Below are 6,293 nucleotides of genomic sequence, written 5' to 3' on the forward strand. Positions count from 1 at the left end.
TTGTGGGGTGAAAGCACAAATCGGTGCAATTAAAAAACAATTTAATATAAAAAAAAATTTACTTAAAAAAAAACATAAGCTGCTTTAAATTCGTGGTGAATTAAGAAATAGTTTAGAAAATTGTTACAACCGATTCAGTTGTGTTCCGTGGTTATTAATTTTTTTGCTAATATTTTGAAAAATTACACTAATATTAATGCGTTTCAAAGAAACAAATCTAATTCTACAACCTTCATGTGTGCATTTCCTGATAAATAAAATCTGGAATGAAATAAGTGCAAATTTAAAATAGGCTTAAAATCGTGCGTTGTTACACTACAAATGGGTGGTGTTACATCTGTTTTACAAAAACATCTAGCACTTTTAAAATAAGATTGCATTATAAAACGAGGATAAAATTAGATATTTCGACTACACATTTTGGAAATATATTAGAGCGTAAGATCTTTGTAATTATACGTTGTTTTATTTACAGAGTTTTTTTTTCCCGCGCTCCCTTTTTTTTTTATTGACGCACCTTTGAATATTTGATAAATAAGATTGTACACACTTAAAATTTAGAAGGTCGTGAGTTAAATCATTGAAGATGTTTTATAAATAATAAGTTGTAAGAACAATTACATATAGCCATATTCATTAAACGTGTAACATTAGTTTGTTTGCACACGCTTACCTTTTAAGATTACTAATATAATTTACTTTATTTTTAGTTTATTTTTAGTATATTTTTAGTTTAATTTTATTATATTTTTTACTTGATTTTTAGTATACTTTTAAGTTAACTTTCAGTTAATTTTTAGTTAGTTTTTAGGCTAATTTTATAATTAAGTTTGTAATTATGTGCAACAAGTTGTTTAATGATATATTTAAAACGTTTTACGAAATAAATGTGAACAAATTTAAATTTATGGCTTATTCCATAAAGAGCGAAAATTTTCCTTTTTCATAAGTTAACAATACTTTTACATGTTGCACAGTTAATTTGGCTCTTCATTTATATATTTTTTTTACAGCTCTTTTTTATAATATCTATATATTTAATCATTTTTTTTTTTTTCCCAGAGTATTTGCTTGCAAAATGAATACAATTATTTAATTTGTTTTAATAAAAATTTAGTTTTTTCTTTTATTCCTATATTATATCTTTTCTATTGTAAAGGGCTGTTATTCTTTATCCTTATTTCACTTTTTTTTTGGGGGGGGGGAATTGGAAAATTTTAGTTAAAAATGTGATTGTTACAATTCGTTCAATAGAGTAAAATAAGTAATATGGTAAATATAAGTTCTTTGTTCTAGGTTTTTGCAAAATATATATTTTAAAACTTTGTATATATGCATAAGTGTTGAGCAACTAATCATCGCCTAATGTAATAGATTTATAACATTGTGGTAAGTCATACTGACAAAATAGGATAATCTTTTTTGTGGATTATGAAACTACGTGAATAATAGTTGTAATCGATTTTTTCTTAGGTTTATGAAGCGTGTGATTTTTTTAATTTAAAATGAGTGTAATCATTTTATGTAGTGGTTTATGTTTGTTCTCTCTCCTTTGTAACATGTGGCATTTACTTTTGAAAAGGACTTCTGCTAATTTAACGTACTTTAAAAGTTCTAACATGAAGTTCAAAATATTTTTTAAGGATTATTAAATTTTGATCTACACTGACACTACAAGGATATATATTATTTTATAAAATTGAAATAGAACACATGAATCACAGTACTCAATGTCAAAAATATGTACTTAGCATATAAATATCGGAATCAGTGCGCACAAAAATAATTATATAACATCATTATTCTCTCGTTTAAAAAGTAACTTTAACTTGTATTGCACCGTTTCTTTAAAGAACATAGTGTAAAATGTGTTGTATTGAGTGAAGTTCTCAGTAAGGATATAATTATGAATATAAATATTTATTTATTCCAATTGTTACTAAGAATAAGATTCATGAAATGTATAATTTGTCAGGGCACACATTATTACTATTACAATCTTAAATTGCATTAGTTAACAATTTTAATAATTACACGTTATTAATTTGAACTAGCATATAACAGATCAGTATGCCTACTAAAATGTAATTTTTGTTGTATAAGAATATGTTTTTTTTTTTATTCCTATTAGATGAAATATATGGAGTATTTGCCATATTATTTTGTTAATTTAATTGTTGTTCTTCAGTAATTTAATTTGTCTCACATCATCAAATATATTTAATAATAAAAGTTAAAATTAATGAGATGCCACAGTGTTACTAATTTATATTATTTTATATCTTTGTAGCATGTATATTTTGAGAAAAATTAGTAAAAAACTATTTTTAAAATAATGTTCTAAGCTTAAGTTTGTTTGTATTACATATAAATGATATAATTTAAAAATATGAGCATTGTATCTTTATAGTTACATAAAAAAAGTGAAATAACACGTATTAAAATATTCAATTAAGAAGTTTCCCAATTAGGAGTTCATAAAATTATTCGTAATCAATATTCGTGTAGTACATTTTTGTCAACACACTGTAACAAATATGTACTGCGTATATATTCTAAGTGTAAAATATCCTTTCTTTGCAAAATATGGAATATTTCTGGAAGATATCTTTATTTTTGTATTATAGATTTTTAGCTATTAATCTTACTTTTGTGATTCTCATTCATATATAGGATTATGGGAATATTAGAATTTTCTGTTTTGTGCTTTATGCTATTTTTTTTTGTCTAAGCATCGATGTAGTTATTCCGTAAAGCAATGTTACCCTGAATGATAATTTGTAAAATATTGTTTATTCACAGCAAATATATACACCACTTCAGATGCGTGTCCTAATTAGGGAATGGATTCTTCTTCAGTGCTATGAGATCTAATATTTTAGGGTATAGGTATTTCACGATTAATCAATTATTCAAAGGATGCAATTTAATACAAATTAGAAAAATAATATATACATGAAATAATTTCATTTTATAACTATTAATTTTTGGTGATAATGAATTATAAGTTGCAAGTTAAAGCATTTATGTTTTTACGTATAATTTATATTTTATCTAAGATTTCCTAGCTGCTTCCGTGTGAACTTTAAATTCATTTTCAGGTTCATTATTCAATTTTAAGTTTTCGAATTTAGTACTAAAATCGTGCAATGAAATTTTTGTTTCTGGACATGATTAACTAGTGTGTGGTTCTAATTTTTGCATTACAAGGTTGAACTTGTCTATTTTGTTTCAACATTTTTTTATTTTTTCTTTGGATACATTGATATCATCGAAAGTTGTATGGCATTTATCTGGAATAATATCTTTATATCATACATAATTAATTTAGATTTTTGCATGCAGTTAACTTTTTCACTCAAAGTATTGACAATTTTATTTTATTTTTATCATTTATATCAACTTGATACCTTTCCAGTTTTTCTTTATTTCCCTCATAGTCTCTCAACTTATTTTCTAAACCGTTAAAATCTTTGATTAGCTTGACAAAAGAGCCTTAGACATATTTATGAATATTTGTAGATCGATCTTTTACAATATTATTCGTTAGCTTTAAAAGGTTATTTAATTTTACGATAAAATTATTTTATATTTTAAGTATACAATTGCAGTTCATTTTTAGCAAAATTTCACATTCTTCTTAGGTTTATTTGTGTACATTTTCAATTTTTGTTGTAGCATTTGCTATATTATGTGTTAAAATTTGATGTTACACACAAATTTTTTGCTAAATCGTCTTCGAGTATTTGTAAATTTTCATTATAAAAAGCATCAATGATTAATTTTACCTTGTTTTTTTACCTCCTTTTGTTAATTCTTAGTTGTTCCACGACGTATGTGATGGTACCTTTATTTAATTCGCCGATTTTTAGAATATATGATTGTGCTACATCATTTTTGGAAATATATTTTTCTCATTGTAGCTCATTTTTTAGGTATTGCTTCAAATACTTATTTTATTTCGTATTCCAAGAATGATTATATTTTTCCTCTTAGATTAGCTTTAATATTTTTTTCACATCTTCATCAATACCCCTCTTTAATTCTTCGACTTCAGTTTTTAAAGCATTAGCTGCTTCAGAAAAATTTTTTATTTTGTTAGAATTTTCCGATATTTTTTGTTTTTGTTTTTTTATTGAATCTATTACTTCTAAAAGTTTTTTATCCTTCTCTAGTGCATTTATATATTGGGGTATGTTATCTGTTTCCTTTTTCTTTGCTTCTGTTTCGGTTGTGTTAAACTGAATGATGACATTTACAGAATTTATTATTTCTTGAGCTCTTTTTATAGCTTCTTCCAATTTAAGCATTTTTTCATCATAACTCTTTTTAACTGGTGCAATTTCCGGCTTTGAATTTAGTTCACGATTTTCTAGTTGTTTGGTGCTCGAAGTACGCAAGGATTCTAAGGATTTCTTGGCTTCTTCACAAGTGGAAATAATAGGACTGCAGTTTGATGAAGAATATTCCGAATTGATCAGAGTAGTTATTCTGTTTTTCAAGTCATTCGAAAATTTACTACAAATGTCGTAAAGTATTTTTTCTTTACTTTTGAATATTTCCTCTAACATTTTTACATGTTCAGTACTAAAACGAAAGGAACCGGTGTGCATAGCTAGCCCAACATAATTAGTTTTAATCTCATTTTTTGAGATTTCATTCGGCACATTTTCTTTATTTAAATATTTTATAAAATCGGATGCAGTATCAATTTTTTCTGAGTGTGCATTAAGTCCCTCTATAATATATTCAATTTCATCTATTACGAAATCTGCCATATCAGAATAAAAGCTTGGATTTAATTCGTTTTTTATTTTCTTCATTACATCTACAGCAGTTTCGTATGTTTTAATAAATTTATCTATAGCTTCATCTTTCTTTTTCAATTCATATTCATGAATTTTTCTCATAGATATATTAAGCATATCACGATACAATCTTGTTGAACATTTATATTGGGAATAACAATGTATATGATGTAAAGAATCGAAAAAAATTGCATCAGCATATATTATGCTTTTGTAATTTTTTTTATGATTATTAAGTAAGCAGTCATGTAGGGACGCAAGTTGTCTTTCGTAATCATTTCTTTCTTTGGAATAATTCTCTCTGTTATTATTATAGTGTTCTGGATTTTCTAAACGAGTTACCATATTATATAAATTGACTATGTTATTTTCACAGACAATTGCATTTTTCTCTGCACCCTTGAAAACTTTGTCTATTTGTGGATCAAAATAACTATAAACATCATGCTGTAATTCACTATAAAGCACTGAATAATTTTTTAATTCCATTAAGCCATATACTCTAGCATGATAAGGCAGAGACAAAGTAACTATATTATTATATTCGTCGAAGAAACTAATGTAACCCATCTTATGTATTGTTCTATTTATATTGCTGTATACAAAATACTGAGCAAATGAATTTGGAACACTATGCAATTCGTTATTAATATTTTCTATTTTATTATTATTTGGGTTAAGTCCATATATTTTGCTTCTTTGTATGTAAGAATATCGAGCTGGCTTTGTTGTAATTTTATGATCGTTTAAGTGTGCAATAGTCGAACTATTCTGTAGATGTGATGTTTTTAGGTATTCACTATTAATGCTGTTATCATTATTACCATTATGATTGTTCTGATCGTTATTGTTTGTATTGTGATTGTTTATATTGTCTCCTCTTTTATCACTGTTTTGTCCGTTTTGATCATCCCTCATTAAATTAGCGTAATTTGGCAATAAAGTATTGTCATGTTTTAGTCTGCTAGGTTTGCTTCGATGTGAGTCCTTACATGCCGCTACAAAAATATATTAAATTGGAATTAATGTTGATGTATGTTAAAAGGTATATTAGCAGACGCTGTTATTTAGTTAAGGGAGCTCACATGGAATGGTATAACTGTGAAAATAAGGATGTAATTGGGGGTACTTACAGGAGACCCAAACAATTTACATGAACATATAAATGTACACACTTATATATGCACTATTTAATTTTACCCAAAAGAATAAACAGGAAATTGTAAAAGATTACCCACAGGATATTTTTTTCCATATTTGGAATAGAAAAATTACGATTTTTTTTTTTAATTGTTAAATGTGTTGTGCAATTTTTTTTTATTAATTTTGACGAAGCCCTACATAATTAAATTTACAAGGAGAGAGTTTCTTTGTAAACCGCTCTAAAAGGGACAACAATTTAATCTATATATCATTCTTATAAATGTTATTTATAAATATAATATAATCAGGTGAACTACCTTTGACATATGTGTGGATGAAAAG

General features: G+C 25.8%; 1 protein-coding gene across 1 annotated transcript; it reads right to left on the minus strand.

The window, feature by feature from the left end:
- Positions 1-3,992: 3,992 nt before the first annotated feature.
- PCYB_053850 (reticulocyte binding protein 2d) lies at positions 3,993-6,063 on the minus strand (the record flags this gene model as incomplete). The annotated part of the gene is made up of 2 exons (XM_004221266.1): positions 3,993-5,806; positions 6,009-6,063. 2 exons carry the CDS (start codon positions 6,061-6,063, stop codon positions 3,993-3,995), a joined length of 1,869 nt encoding a protein of 622 aa, XP_004221314.1.
- Positions 6,064-6,293: the final 230 nt, after the last annotated feature.

The sequence above is a fragment of the Plasmodium cynomolgi genome, chromosome 5 (genome assembly GCF_000321355.1).
Source record: "Plasmodium cynomolgi strain B DNA, chromosome 5, whole genome shotgun sequence".
Classification (NCBI taxonomy): Eukaryota; Apicomplexa; class Aconoidasida; order Haemosporida; family Plasmodiidae; genus Plasmodium; species Plasmodium cynomolgi.